At 33.5% G+C, this 15,004-nt stretch overlaps 1 protein-coding gene across 1 annotated transcript in view; it reads left to right on the top strand.

The window, feature by feature from the left end:
* The window catches only part of LOC108736690 (out at first protein), a 163,082-nt gene that overhangs the window by 121,591 nt on the left and 26,487 nt on the right, over positions 1-15,004 (top strand). The window contains exon 3 of the mRNA XM_018469216.2: positions 12,465-12,783. Within this exon, the coding sequence (XP_018324718.1) occupies positions 12,465-12,783 (319 nt within the window). The remainder of the gene's footprint in view (positions 1-12,464; positions 12,784-15,004) is intronic.

Below are 15,004 nucleotides of genomic sequence, written 5' to 3'. Positions count from 1 at the left end.
GCTGTTCTAGTTTTAGGGAAATGCGAAGTTTAGCTCAGGATAGGAAAGAGTGGAGGTACGTGTCCAACCAGTCTTAGGACTGATGACCTTATGATGATGATGATGATGATGGTGGGGACCATCATCTAGAACTCTACCCTATTCGCAAATAGTTAAGGATGTGGGTTGTTCTAGTTTTAGGGAAATGCGAAGTTTAGCTCAGGATAGGAAAGAGTGGAGGTGCGTGTCCAACCAGTCTTAGGACTGATGACCTTATGATGATGATGATATAATCAAGTTGATCCAGCAGTATCTCAAGATATGAGTAAGACACGTAACAAAATACAATTAAAATATTGGATCAGCAAAAAACATCAGACGAAGATAACAGACTATACGCAATGTATGAACAATAATGTTCGTTTACAAAATGTGTACTACATTAGTAAATGCGTATCATTATAGAATAGTAAAATAATATCTTTTATTTCTCTCCATTCAACGACCATTCTCTATAACACCGAAAAATGTTCGTTATATAGAGTTTACACTGTATATTTATTGCATAATTTTGGTTGGAAAAATTAGCATAGTACATGTTTAATATGCCCTAAAACCACTTTATATTAATTGATTAATTGACTACAATATTTAATAACTGCATTTTCACACCTTTTTTTATGAGCAATTTTTTATTTTTATATGTAAAACGCTAGCCACTTTATTAACAATTTAATTTCCTTCGGCTCCCCGTTAATTACTTTCCTAATCCAATAAGATAACCCCTTAACCGAAATGCCACCACGGTCGTGCTCGTGCTCCATATTTAACATCCGAGCCTTTTAATATTGCCTTAATTACCTTTACATAGTTTGGCGTAAAATAGCTTCTTCATGTTTTAATGAAAAATTAGATAGGTACTTGTGGACCTAAGTTTAATTTATGACTATGATGTTGTTTAGGTAATACATCGTGTTTAGAAAATACAAAAATGTTAATTAAAAACTTACTTTGAAACAATTTTAACGTCATTCCTTCTCGGTGACGAGCTTAGCTACTTAATAGCTAATGTGATGTAATGAATCTTCCGTACTTACAGAAACGGTTTAACACGTCACTATTAATTAGATAACGGGTTTAATTTTGATTACGACCTTTTTACCGGGTTAACTGCTATTACTTTAAGGAGGGTTGTAATTTTAACGATTCAACGAATCGGAAGGAGCTCATTTTGTTTATTCTTACAGCTCCTATTTACATTTTTATAACTTTAACGTTTTCTGCTTTCAGTAGCTCGTGTATTTATTCAACCTTTCCCTTTAATCGTAAGTCCTGTTTACGGTTGAATATCAGGTTTTTAAAGGGGCGTCCCTGAATTACATCAGTGTCCTTACAAAGCGTACGGTGATTTGATACAGAACGCTCCTACTTAACGATTTTCTTTTTCAAAAGCGGACTCAAACGTTGTCTAAATTATTATTTAAATGAAAATATAAAAACCAAGTTGACTGACAAATGGACAAGAAATTATTTCATTTTATATGCCCTCAAAAAGGAGATTGGGCTTTTCTGATAAAATCTGGCTGGACACGGACTTCCACTCCAACCTATCCTGAGTAAATCTTCGCATTTCCCGAAAGGTAGAACAACCCACATCCTTAACAATTTGTGAACAGTAATCTAATCTACCTAGATTTTCCTCTAATTTTCTCTACTGCTGTGTTTGCTTCTGAAATATGTCTAAATAATTCTTCATGCCCCAGGAGTTACCCTACCTTCTTATCTGTCCTTTCTAATGGCTTTCTATTTTAATTATTTCTATATGCGGTATTTTCTTCACTTGCCTATAACACCATAATTTTCGAAACATTTTCCACCCTTAATATACATATTTTGCTTGAGAAAGATATTAATTTGGCAAAGTTACTGTTTAAGAATAAATTTGACAAAATTGGAACAAAAAGTTAAATAATAAAAGATAATAACTACTGAGAACCTTGAAGTATATACCAGGCACAGGTCGCATTTTAGATCTTATTTCATCTCATCATGCCATAAGCAGTCTAGATAAATTATTGACCTAACCGATGAAACTTCTACAGAGCGGGTTGATAGATATAATATCAAAATACAAGCAGTGCATTAATTTTGTTTTTTATAATTTATTTATAATTTCACTCATGGGCAATCTAAATGTCTAGAATTAAACTTCGTCCATACCAGGCATATCCAGGAGCCTATTTNGAACCCTACTAGAATGCACTGTCACACTACTAATTGTCCTTATTGTAATAGTCTTTTATGAAATGACCACTAAATAAATAAACTAACACTAACAAACAAGTAAATTCCACAACAATCCCAAGCAAACTGAACCTCCTGTTAGAAACTACGACATTATGTGTATTTATTCCAGTCACTTCCAGCAGTGTAATTATACGAGGTTATATCAATATTTAGCTTTTTACATTTAATGAAAACAAAATAACCAAAATTGGTCCTTCTGGACACACCCTTGTATTATTCCAAATTCATAGTGTACAAATAATAGCATTAAACCAATTCCTTAACCCCTATCCCGGTATGTTTGTGTGTTTGAAGAAGTTTCACTGCAGTAGCGTGTTTTATAATTAGACGTTGCATTTTTTTCTTTTTTCTTCGTTTTTGGTACCATTCATGCGATTGCAAAGAAACTTTGGTGAATTGTTCACGCACCCTAGTTAGGTTTCTTAATTAAAAAAAGGTACTAATTCATATATGCGAGTACATACAGGTAAGATAAACATTCACGCAAATCAGTGTCGATAGCTTAGTGATAAGGGTATCCGTTAATCACGTCGGTATTGACGGCCGATATGGACCATGTTCTATTTCCTTCCAATACGATCCTTTCTTTATAATGTTAAATTGTTTACTAATTTCTGTATTCTTTTTAATGTTATGAACGTCTCGACGGTCAGGTTAACCCGATTAGAAATTATACCTAATACACATATGGGTCAAATTAACTAACATTACCAATGCGAAATTGTATCTGTCCATTCTTTATCCAAATAACACCGGGCACTAAAAGCTAGCAAGGTATATACAGTGTAAACTCTTTATAACGTCACTCGATTTAACGACAAACTCCTTAAAACGTCGAAATTGCTTGACTTTTGTTGGTTTACATTGTTTTCTATACAATATTACACTCTATATAGCGTCACGCTCACTCTATTTAACGACAACAATGCGGCATTATAAATCATTAAGCAGTACTTTCTAAGTTGCCGAAATAGATAAGAACTGCAGCTGTGTACGTTGCTGAGGAAGACGATCCTGTCCCTCCACCAAGCATCAAACAAGCACTTGATGCAGCGAAACTATTAAAAAAATACTTTTTATATAATCAAGTTTCAGGCATGAAGGTCTAGTCAGACACATATTAAAGACAGAAACAGGAGTTAGGAGGGGTAGAGGTGGACCTAGATTAGATTACTCTTCGCAAATAGTTAAGGATGTGGGCTGTTCTAGTTTTAGGGAAATGCGAAGTTTAGCTCAGGACAGGAAAGAGTGGAGGTACGTGTCCAACCAGTCTTAGGACTGATGACCTTATGATGATGATNACACGTCACTATTAATTAGATAACGGGTTTAATTTTGATTACGACCTTTTTACCGGGTTAACTGCTATTACTTTAAGGAGGGTTGTAATTTTAACGATTCAACGAATCGGAAGGAGCTCATTTTGTTTATTCTTACAGCTCCTATTTACATTTTTATAACTTTAACGTTTTCTGCTTTCAGTAGCTCGTGTATTTATTCAACCTTTCCCTTTAATCGTAAGTCCTGTTTACGGTTGAATATCAGGTTTTTAAAGGGGCGTCCCTGAATTACATCAGTGTCCTTACAAAGCGTACGGTGATTTGATACAGAACGCTCCTACTTAACGATTTTCTTTTTCAAAAGCGGACTCAAACGTTGTCTAAATTATTATTTAAATGAAAATATAAAAACCAAGTTGACTGACAAATGGACAAGAAATTATTTCATTTTATATGCCCTCAAAAAGGAGATTGGGCTTTTCTGATAAAATCTGGCTGGACACGGACTTCCACTCCAACCTATCCTGAGTAAATCTTCGCATTTCCCGAAAGGTAGAACAACCCACATCCTTAACAATTTGTGAACAGTAATCTAATCTACCTAGATTTTCCTCTAATTTTCTCTACTGCTGTGTTTGCTTCTGAAATATGTCTAAATAATTCTTCATGCCCCAGGAGTTACCCTACCTTCTTATCTGTCCTTTCTAATGGCTTTCTATTTTAATTATTTCTATATGCGGTATTTTCTTCACTTGCCTATAACACCATAATTTTCGAAACATTTTCCACCCTTAATATACATATTTTGCTTGAGAAAGATATTAATTTGGCAAAGTTACTGTTTAAGAATAAATTTGACAAAATTGGAACAAAAAGTTAAATAATAAAAGATAATAACTACTGAGAACCTTGAAGTATATACCAGGCACAGGTCGCATTTTAGATCTTATTTCATCTCATCATGCCATAAGCAGTCTAGATAAATTATTGACCTAACCGATGAAACTTCTACAGAGCGGGTTGATAGATATAATATCAAAATACAAGCAGTGCATTAATTTTGTTTTTTATAATTTATTTATAATTTCACTCATGGGCAATCTAAATGTCTAGAATTAAACTTCGTCCATACCAGGCATATCCAGGAGCCTATTTTTATTCAAAAATTCAAAATTAAATACTTGTATGTATTTATTATGATCTAAGTATTTCGTAATTTCCTAGAATCAATGCAAAATGTTCGAAATAATTTCAAGTAGTGACTTAAATTCAGATTTAATACGAACGAGTAATATTTTACTTAACATCTTACTCATTACCTACCATTTGCATAGGTAAGCTTGTACAACATGCATGAGAATTTCATTTATCCTCATTCCAAACTAATTCTGAAACCTTATTATAATGGATTAATTATTTATCGTGTTAACCTACGAAGTTTATAGATAGATGTATCTTATAGTGTAATTTATACGGATTACATCTTTGAAAATATTGTTGATCCAATGCCTTATTTGTAATTATGCTTTCGATAGTTTTGGTCGCTCACATAAATTTCACAAACAATGCAAGCAGTTATTTATAATCTTTATCTTATAATCTATGAAAGTGAGCTGAAGCTCTGCGATCTTTATTTAAATTTTAACACTTTGAAAATGATTGAAAACATAAAACAAAGAAGAAGTTGCTCAATATAAAATTTTGGATGCAGTCTACAGATAAAGACGACGATTCAATATATCTCAAAGATGTTTAATAAAATGGCAAAATCTGAACGCGTAGAATCCAAGCACTATGTTAAATAAATTTAAAAAAAATATTTATATTTTAGTGTAATTTTCGATTCTTCTAATTATCCTGTACAGTAAAATTATTTTTCCTTATGTTAATATTCCTAAAAGTATCCACATAATGTAACGAACTTCGTTTAAGTACAAACAAGTGGTAATAGCTTACGCAATCAATAATTCCCGTAGGTTTGAAGAATGACTATTAGGTACTTTCAGTAATGTCCACTTCTTTGGTTGATGAAAATCAGTTTTTTTTTATTTTCTAATGAACGAGTGAAACTTGTCACAGCCTGTTTACATTCTGGAAAAGCCTCTGCATTATTTATTATTCTCGTGTACAATCAATCTACCTACTGATAGACATACAAACAGTGTTTGCTTTTATACCTACGTCAAATACAGGACTAGTAAAATATGTTCCCAATTTCACATTTTCGACGTTGTGAATCGCTAATCGCATTTACTGTTCGTCAGCTTTCGCAGTATTAAAAATGACATTTGCAGTGTTCAAAATACGCACTTTATTTGTACACGTCATTGAAATAAATGGAATGTATAATTTATGATCGCCAAAATAGAGGGTTAAATAAATAGAGGTATTACCGGAAATTTCACCCATTTGCGAAGTAATAATTTAAATTAGAATAAACAACGGATTATAATCTTTTTTAGTATCTACCTCGTTTTCAAAACAATTGGACAGTAAAGCACATATGTATTTAAAAAGATACTTAATTACTTACACCAACGAAGCCATTATATTAATAAATAGGTATTTTTAGATTCAATTTAATTAGGAAACCTTTGAGAGATCTATTTTACTTTCATTAAATTGTACTCGACTAACTTTGAGGCTAGAAGGTAATAATACGGAATTTTCAGGTCGCTAAGCAATAAAAGTCATTTTGAAGGGAGAATAGATTTGAAACATAAGTACAAAGACAAAGGAGAATTACTAGATAATGAAATTGAATATTTCTATAGCATAAAATGAAATAAAACCATTTCAGCGAAAATATAAAATTGAAAAATAAATTTAAGGAGTTGTGTGTTGTGATCCAAGATTTTTCTCCAATTTCTTTAAATTCCCAATACGTTTGGCGTAATAAATCGGTTCGTCTCCCGTAATAAGTTGTTATTTCCTGTAATAAGATGTAAGCCACTGTCAGGTCCAGGAGTTACTTCAGTGGGAAGATTGAATTTCCACATAGATGAGCATAATCATCCATCGGGAAAAGTAATTAAAATGTTATGTTCACGCGACTAATTTTAACGCTCCGTTATACTTTCGACATTGTTTTACATTCAAGTGATACCTCTCTTCAAAAGAATCGATAAGTACATTTGACGATAGAAAAATTACTTTTAGAATTAATAATTTAAAGTATCGGTTCAAGTAGAATTATAAAACCACAGTTGTAAGACATAAATAAAGAACAAAAACTCCATGTGTGCAGAAGAAAGGACTTTATTAACCCCCTTCCCCTTATAGGAAGACTGTTGTACGTTTTGCTTCCATACTTGTATGTAGGTACAGTTTTGTGATATCAGATCGTAATCAAAAATAAAATACGTCGATGAAAATTGGTACAGCCGAGCTCCTGGCTTATTTAAGGTGCTTTGCAAATCTAAACAGATCATAAATATGCATCTTGAGTTTAATATATGTATTTAGTAAAATAATCGTGAATCACAATAATAATTATTCCATCAAAATTTATCTATACGTCATGTACTTATTTTGATATAAAACTGAAAGTAATAATTTTCTCTGGAATAAGAAAATAAGTGGGGAAAATGATGGCAAAACGAATAGGTTAAAAAATGTAAAAGTGTTGGCTTTAAACGTCGTAGGGGTAAAGAATACAAATAGGGGCTTTTGGCAGTTTATGAGGGGATATGACGCAATATTATTAGGTGGAACGTGGATAGAAAATAATGATGATGATAGGAAGGAGGATTGTCGGGTTAAAAAAATGGTTTGAAGGAAAATGTTAAATAATTGAATAGCGGTGGGAATAAATATAAAGATAACTGAGCGGTTGAAAGGGATGAAAGTAGGGAATACATATTCTTAGAGAAGAGTAAGTTAAAAATGTCGTGGAGAGGGTAGAAAAGATAAGTTAATATGGATATGATATTAAAGATGTAAAAAATGTAAAAATAACTTTATGTTAAAATAAAAACTGCTACTAATAATTTTTTATGAAGTTCGTGATATAGGGTACCTAGGTACTTATTTTTTTATTATTTTTAAATTTCACTTTTTATTATATAATTGGGTAAATATTATAGATACTTAGACTTTGGCCGATTAGGAAATAATTTCCTTTGAAATTCATGATATGATGCATGCATGCTTATATTTTATGATTTTCATATTATTATATAACCGAGTAGATGTTGTTATTTACCATAAAGTTCCTATTTTGAGGCAAAATCGATTTGAAACCGAGAGGTAATTTCAGTTTATTTTGAAGTATGATGGACTATAAGGAAGAAAAAATAGGCCCTTTTACCCGCTGTTACTCCTCGAATGATCTCTATATTAAGTAATTTTCCTGCAGCATCGCCCTTTCATGTTTTCTGCGTATTTTAATCCCCACACCCGGCACTTCTTTGGTTTTTCGGAGAACACTTTTATGGTTTCGTATCACGTCTCAAAAATTCAATTAGCCTTGTTTTCGTTCTACTCTTCTTCTGGTTACTAATGCATTTGCATTTATTTAGAGCCCTTAGAAACACAATACATTATAAAATAAATTGTTCTGCATCGATTAAAATAAGAAAATATATTTTCGGAAAATATCGGTTTTGAAGTCACCACTGTTGTAATGTCATCGATTTTTACCAGAAGTATCAGAATTTAAGAGAAATTTTAGATATGATATGAAAACTAACTTTTAAGTATCGCCGTTCTGATGGTTATGTTGCTAATTTTGAAAATTAATGAGATATAGTATGTGATTTGAAATCTTTAACTGATACTACATCGCCCTATACCAAAGCTGGTCCTTGTATTAATTATGTTATAGTTTAATTAACGTAATTAGATTAGGCCATTTGTTAAGCATAACAATAATTACAACGATGCAGCATTTTTGGTCTTTCATAACTTGTAGTTTTTAAATCATCTCGAATTGATACTAAATGAACTAAACAAAAACTATAATTTACAAGTCGGAAATGTAATGTATATATAAAAGATTCCCCGCGTCTGCCTTATATCATATCCTACATGTAGTTCATTGATAAAAAAAATATTTATATTTTAGTGTAATTTTCGATTCTTCTAATTATCCTGTACAGTAAAATTATTTTTCCTTATGTTAATATTCCTAAAAGTATCCACATAATGTAACGAACTTCGTTTAAGTACAAACAAGTGGTAATAGCTTACGCAATCAATAATTCCCGTAGGTTTGAAGAATGACTATTAGGTACTTTCAGTAATGTCCACTTCTTTGGTTGATGAAAATCAGTTTTTTTTTATTTTCTAATGAACGAGTGAAACTTGTCACAGCCTGTTTACATTCTGGAAAAGCCTCTGCATTATTTATTATTCTCGTGTACAATCAATCTACCTACTGATAGACATACAAACAGTGTTTGCTTTTATACCTACGTCAAATACAGGACTAGTAAAATATGTTCCCAATTTCACATTTTCGACGTTGTGAATCGCTAATCGCATTTACTGTTCGTCAGCTTTCGCAGTATTAAAAATGACATTTGCAGTGTTCAAAATACGCACTTTATTTGTACACGTCATTGAAATAAATGGAATGTATAATTTATGATCGCCAAAATAGAGGGTTAAATAAATAGAGGTATTACCGGAAATTTCACCCATTTGCGAAGTAATAATTTAAATTAGAATAAACAACGGATTATAATCTTTTTTAGTATCTACCNAACTTGTAGTTTTTAAATCATCTCGAATTGATACTAAATGAACTAAACAAAAACTATAATTTCACAAGTCGGAAATGTAATGTATATATAAAAGATTCCCCGCGTCTGCCTTATATCATATCCTACATGTAGTTCATTGATAACAACTAATCAACTCGAACTTTTTGCACACAAATTTCACTGAGATACATATTATGTTATTATCTATCGTCCTGCGCTCTTTTTTAATGAACGTAGAATACCGAGATAGATACATATGTGGATATATTACATGTTCCTGCGGCCTACGTAAACGCTATTTCTGAATTGCTGTTAAGTAAATAGCTATATACCGTTATTACCCAATACATGTACAAGTTGACATGTGATTGAAGATATCGAAATTATTTGTTAACCTGAACACGACAGGTTATAAAATCGATATTGTCTATGTATCTGAATCGTATCCATTTTCTGTTATCTAATATTTTCATCTAACGTCTTTGAGAAATGCATCGTTGTGTCTTGAAATATTTTCAATGTTTCGTATCCAAATACTCACTAGGACTACAGGAGCATATTAACTACCTATGTATTTTTTTCTAATTAGTTACCCGGAGTTCCAAATCTGAATGTTTTGGATTATATGAAGGGGTGGTTTCATCTTTTCAAAAATGCGACATGATGTACGAAAGTTCGTACAAATCCATTCAGTTATTTTTTCACATTAGTAAAGCAGTGCAAGTCCACTAAATGCAATTTTGAGGGTGTTACGCTTTGATCAAAAGATTTGGAGAGTTCGGTTAGTTTGGGGCACTTTTGAGAGAGGCAAATGATATTTTCAAAAAGGCTAGGTTGAAATATTCCAAACTCTCACCGAATTATGCATTATGCATGAACGTAATGCCTTAACATTAGTTACATGTATGTAAGAAATTCAAGCAATTCCGGGGTGAAAGGTTTTTAATTGCTTAACACACAATCATGTACTTAAAGTAAATTAAAAACCTTTCATCCCATAATTGCTTTAATTTCTTCTACAAGAGCTTAAAAGCTCATGGTCAATAATTTGTCAAAACCACGACAGGTTGATAGTTATTGAAACTTATTATTTCTCATCATGACAGCATATCCAGGTCTGATAAAACTACTAACGAAACTAAAAGTTGCTGAAAACTATATAACAAGATGACCAAATATATCAAAAAAGTGACAATTTGTCGCCCTCTATAGATATTTGAGGTTAATAGTAGAACGAATATTATTAAAAAGACGTCAGTTGTCAGATGTCAGACTTTAATTATTTAACATTATTGTTTGTTATAAAAACTGTTCACTGTTATGTAAGGCTAAATCGAAAATCTTCTATTAAGTAGAGCGAGATCATTATGAATCTCATCATCATCATAAGGTCGCCAGTCCTAAGACTGGTTGGCCACGCACCTCTACTCATTCCTATCCTGAGCTAATCTTCGCATTTCCCTAAAACTACAACATCCTAATCTAACTCTAACTCTATTCCTCTTAACTCCTGTTTTTGCCTCTAATATGTCTCTGGCTAGAGCTTCACGCCTGACAAAGTGTCCTACCAACCTATCTCGTCTATTTCTTATTGACTTCCATAGAGTCCTTTGTTCTCCTATTCTTTCTAATACCTATTCATTTCTGACTTTCTCTATCCACGGTATCCTCATCATTCGCCTGTAACACCACATTTCGAACGTTTCTAACCTTTTCTTTTCCGCCGCGCCCACTGTCCATGTTTCGCACCCGTACAGCGCCGTGCTCCAAACATACACCTTTATAATGAATCTATATATTTTATAATTAACATTAATAGAAACGGGTGCAAGTGGCTTCAGAGTTACGTGTCGGTAACAGAATGGCTAATGAATTCGTGTTCGTGCGAAATCTGTTTTAGTTCTTTCGTATTTCTATAGTGCCTAGGTAGGTATATATATATGTATATATAATGCGGTCACAATGATCGCCCACAACATCTGATTCTCCACGAAACAATTTGTGTTGTAAGCCATTAAACTGCTGCAACGGAACGTTTAATGCCTACCATTCCGCCGATCCAGCATAGATTGCCTTTCAAGGTGCACGGCTATTTCAACTGGCAACTATTTTGCGGAAACGCCGGCTGAATTGAAACCATTAGTGGTGTTAGTGCTTCGCAATGTCTTTTCATTTAACTGAATTATTGCCAGACTTTGATTGCAGAAATGCTTAGCCACCCCTAATTGCACACAATACTCCTCTGCAAATTAAAATTCCTGTTTTCTTTTACACGAATATCACGCAAGTAATAACAATTGTGCTCGTTAAATATTTACAATAGTGCTGTTAAAAATAATGCATTTACATTTCATTAATATGTATCTTAACCAGAAGCCTCACTATCGAATTGACTATATAGACTATTGGCCTCAAAACCGAACCGTAAAAAAGCCTTCTATGGTTATACCTGTTACTAAACGGAGTATAGTTTTTACTAATAAAAATACTTTTAGCCCTATTTTACACAGTTAGGAATTTTAGGGAAGTAGGGTACTGTGGTAATAATATAAGAAACGGGGCAGGGATCATTTTAATACAAAATAAGGAAGAGGCAAATAGGTGAAAAGAATATTATATATTATTTATACGCAGGCGAAAAAAAAAATATTTTAGAGAAGGAAAATAGTGGAGATGGGTAAGCTATGTTACCTCATAATGAGAGAAAACTTTGATTTAGCATTAAAAATCTTAAAGAAGAATAAGGCACCTGATATTGATTGGATACAGGCAGGAATCACAAAACATGCAGGACAAGAGGACTGAAATCGTATGTAGGTATAGACTAGTTAGTCACATTAACGAAATGAGGAGTCCCGAAGGACTATAAACGGAACGTATTAGTAGCCGTGTCAAAAAGAGAGACGGGGATAATGCGATACATATACCTAGTACAATTAGCTCAACTTTCCATGAAAAGACTTCTGACAATGTTAAATGGGACAAGATGTTAAATATTCTTAAAAATGTAGGAATGAAATGCACAGATAGAAGAGTGATACATAGGTTGTAGTGTTGCATCAGACCCCTGCTTCTACTTCCGTAATTACGGAAGATAGTTAATGTTAGTTAAAATATAGTTTTAGTTTACAGTTTTTAATTTTTCGATTTTAATAACGAATAGAGCTTTTAACAATTCTCGTTTTCCTTCCAGGAGGTCCAAATCCTCAAAGCTCTAGTTTTGGGTGAAGAGGAGAGAGGTCAGAGCCAATATCAGGTGATGTGTTTCATTTTTCACACAACCAGGGACGCGTTTATATCATCGGACGCAATGTCAAAGTTAAGACAAAAGAATCCAGGAACAATTCGTACTCCTGAAGAAGATCGCGGACGCCAAAACTACACCATGACCTACAGTGTCGATTTGGGGCGATCGTCGATTATTTCCCCGCATATAAGCGACATGTGTACCGAAGCTTCCGATGCCACATACACGAGATACGAAGATATACAGCAGTGGGCGACATCGCAAGGTGAGCAAAAATACAACTTTAATGTTTATTGATCTCTACAATAACTATTGATTAATAGTTACAAAAATAACTAACTATTACTGAAAAACAAATTTATGGTAACTATCGTCTATGTTTTGATAAAAATTTGTAGCTTTATATAATATTGATATTTGAATTTCTTTTTATCCTTTTACGAGGGTGGATTGATAAGTTTCCGGCCTGACCAAGAAAAACAAGGTTTTTAAAAATTTTTTTTTTTTATTTCTCAACATAATCTCCTCCAAGGCTGATACATTTCTCATAGCGGTGTTCCAGTCTATTAATGCCATCTCTATAGACTGATTCGTCAAGCTCCTCAAAATAACCATTTACAGCTTCGATTACTTCTTCATTGTCCGCAAATCTCTTACCGCCAAGCCATTTTTTGAGATTAGGGAACAGAAAATAGTCACTCGGGGCTAGGTCTGGAGAGTAAGGAGGGTGCGGCATCAATTCAAACTTTAGATCGTTGATTTTAGCCGTCGCAACGATTGACGTGTGCGCTGGTGCGTTATCGTGATGAAACAAGATTTTTTTCTTCGCCAGATGAGGTCGTTTAATTTTCACCTCGTGGCTCAAACGTTGCAATAAGTCTGCGTAGTATTGACCAGTGATAGTATTACCCTTTGCAAGGTAATCAATGTATATAATACCTCTTGCATCCCAAAAAACAGTAGCCATAACCTTGTTCGCCGAAAAAATTGTTTTTGCCTTCTTTGGAGTTGGTTCCCCTGGTCCAATCCACTGTTTAGACTGTTCTTTGGTTTCAGGAGTGTAGTGGTGGACCCACGTTTCGTCAACGGTTACGAATCGACGCAAAAATTCGCTTGGATTACGCTTATACAATGACAAATTTGCGGTAGAAATGTTTTTTCGAATCAATTTTTGGTCGACTGTTAGCAAACGCGGCACCCATCTTGCACAGAGCTTTTCCATATGCAAATGTTGGTGCAAAATATGTTGCACACGTTCATATGACATCTTACAGGTCTCAGCTATCTCACGCACTTTCAATCTGCGGTCTCCCAGCACTATTTGATGAATTTTTTCGATCATATCTGGAGTTGTGACCTCAACGGGGCGTCCTGAGCGAGGCCCATCAGAGGTGCTCACACGACCCTTTTTAAACTCGGAAACCCACTGCTTAACGGTTGAATATGACGGGGAGGATGTCCCCAGTGTTGAGTCCATCTCTTTTTTAATTTCCTTCGGCGTTAACCCCTTCAAATAAAAGTATTTGATGACAGCACGATTTTCCTGCTTTTCCATTTTTACGAAAACCACAGAGGCGTCTTGTTCAGCGTGCTGTCAAACCTACACTAGCAAGGAGATCGGGCTGAAACTATAGCTACAAGCTATCCAAGGATGGTACTATAGAATGTCACCTCAAGGTAGGCCTAGTGGCGTCATCTCTTGGTTAGGCCGGAAACTTATCAATCCACCCTCGTAAATCATGATCCTAGTTTCTTTAATTACTGGGTTTGTTTTTTTATTTAAACGCATTCATATAATTTTTTTAATATAAATTGTTTTTAGAGTAGGTTCTACCCGCTGATTTCCTAAGTAAGTACGTGTCAAAGATCACAAAACTAATTTTTTTGACCTTCGGTAGTATTATGTTTTTCTCTGGATAAAAGTTACCCTTTCTTTACTACATCCCTAACAGTATGTGTACAAAATTTCATGATGGTCGGTTGAGTAGTTACTGTGTAAAATGGTAATAAACAAACCAACAAACCCATATTCGCATTTATAATATTAGGGTAATGTTTAAATTAACTGAAACAGTAAGAATTAAATCGGTTATTCAAACTCTATTTGGGTATTTATCTTTACATGATGAAATTTTAAAACATTTTTGTAAAGTACCTTGCGTGACCACAACTTCACCTACTGCTCTTGGCAATTCAACTTTTTCGTTTAAAATTTAAAAGTTCTTTTACATAAAAAGTTGTGTGCTACATAGGGTGTTTCCAGCAAACGCAAAAAGTTTAGTTGTTTGTTTTACTAATAGGATTATTATATATTCAGAAGGGTATATTTACGATCTGCTTACAATTTTTTTTAATGTTCCATATAAGCATAGTAAACAATAACAAAAGTCTGCTTGAACGCTATAATTTTACTTGTGTTTTGTGGTGAAGTAGACTATTTTTAATGAATACCAAAAAAGTATAATTATATATTTGTTTATTTCCAG

Source organism: Agrilus planipennis, unplaced genomic scaffold, assembly GCF_000699045.2.
Source record: "Agrilus planipennis isolate EAB-ADULT unplaced genomic scaffold, Apla_2.0 scaffold12, whole genome shotgun sequence".
Lineage (NCBI taxonomy): Eukaryota > Metazoa > Arthropoda > Insecta > Coleoptera > Buprestidae > Agrilus > Agrilus planipennis.
Note: the sequence above shows the minus strand (reverse complement) of the source record. Positions and strands in the feature narration are given on the sequence as shown.